This window comes from Thecamonas trahens, assembly GCF_000142905.1.
Source record: "Thecamonas trahens ATCC 50062 unplaced genomic scaffold supercont1.19, whole genome shotgun sequence".
In the NCBI taxonomy this organism is placed as follows: Eukaryota; order Apusomonadida; family Apusomonadidae; genus Thecamonas; species Thecamonas trahens.
In genome coordinates, this window is record NW_013657661.1 from 422,236 (window position 1) to 423,447 (window position 1,212).

At 60.8% G+C, this 1,212-nt stretch overlaps 1 protein-coding gene across 1 annotated transcript in view; it reads right to left on the bottom strand.

Annotated features, from left to right (window-relative positions):
* The window catches only part of AMSG_04959 (uncharacterized protein), a gene marked incomplete at both ends in the record, with an annotated part of 1,597 nt that extends 1,445 nt beyond the window's left edge, over window positions 1-152 (bottom strand). Inside the window, one exon of the mRNA XM_013903169.1 lies at window positions 27-152. Within this exon, the coding sequence (XP_013758623.1) occupies window positions 27-152 (126 nt within the window). The remainder of the gene's footprint in view (window positions 1-26) is intronic.
* Between the last annotated feature and the right edge of the window lie 1,060 nt (window positions 153-1,212).

Sequence of the window (1,212 nt, forward strand, 5' to 3'; positions counted from 1 at the left end):
ACACCCCCACATCTCCTGGTACGCACCTGCATCACAAGGTCGCCGTCACTCCAGTCACACACGTCCTTGACATAGGCAAGAAGCTTGAGGTTATGGGCAGAGGGCACTCCGCCCAGACAGTGCAGCCGTGCTTCACCATCACTCGACGCCATCGCCAGACTCTCTTCGCCTCACACAGAAAGGGGAGAGAGAGGGGGGGGGAGGGAGGGAGGGAGGGAGAGAGAGGTGGGGGTGGTGGGGTGGGGTTGGGGGACACGCAGCGGACTGGTCGAGGCAGCTCACATGGTCCGACCCTGTCGACATGTGCGTCACATACGGTAGCGGTGAGCCGTGATGGCGAGGTTGGTGGTCAGAGGGACAGAGTGATGGGTGTCAATGATGGTGATGGTGGTGGTGATGGTAGCTGCGACGGGGACACCGGGGTCGATGGCCTCGGTCGATCTTCCTCTCGGGCAGGTAGCCAGCACGCGGTCCGGCCACTCGGCGCCTTAGCCAGAGGAGCAACACCTGACTCCCAGGGGAGAAGGATGAGTCACTCCACTTGGGGGCGGACTAGATGCCATCGACTCGCCGTCGCACTCCCCACTCAGGCAGCCACCTTGCAAACGCGCGAATCCTCTCACACCTCCGCGCGCTCGCCTGCACACGCGCACACCTGCAAACACAGCGGGAACGCGGGAGGCCGCACGGCGAGAAGGCTATGGATGTAGTATACAATGCGTCACGGCCCAAGTTGATGCACGGGCTGGTGCTGGTGATGGTGCTGGTGGTGGTGATGGTGATGGTGATGGTGATGGTGATGATGGTGGTGATGGTGCTGGTGGTGGTGATGGTGATGGTGATGATGGTGGTGATGGTGATGGTGATGATGGTGGTGATGGTGATGGTGCTGGTGATGGTGCTGGTGGTGGTGCTGGTGGTGGTGCTGGTGATGGTGCTGGTGATGATGGTGGTGATGGTGCTGGTGGTGGTGATGGTGGTGGTGACGGTGGTGGTGATGGTGATGATGTACAATACTGTTCTCGTTGGGCCTTGTCTGTCACGGTCACCATCCCCATCCGCAGCACTGGCCATCGCCACGTTCATCAACATTCCCTTGACCACACCAGCACACACCACAAAGCACCTCCTTCCACCCTCCCTCCATCCCGTCCACCCAATCACCTCTAACCCCCCCCCTATGGAGGCTAGGGTCTTCGGGTTCCTCCCGGA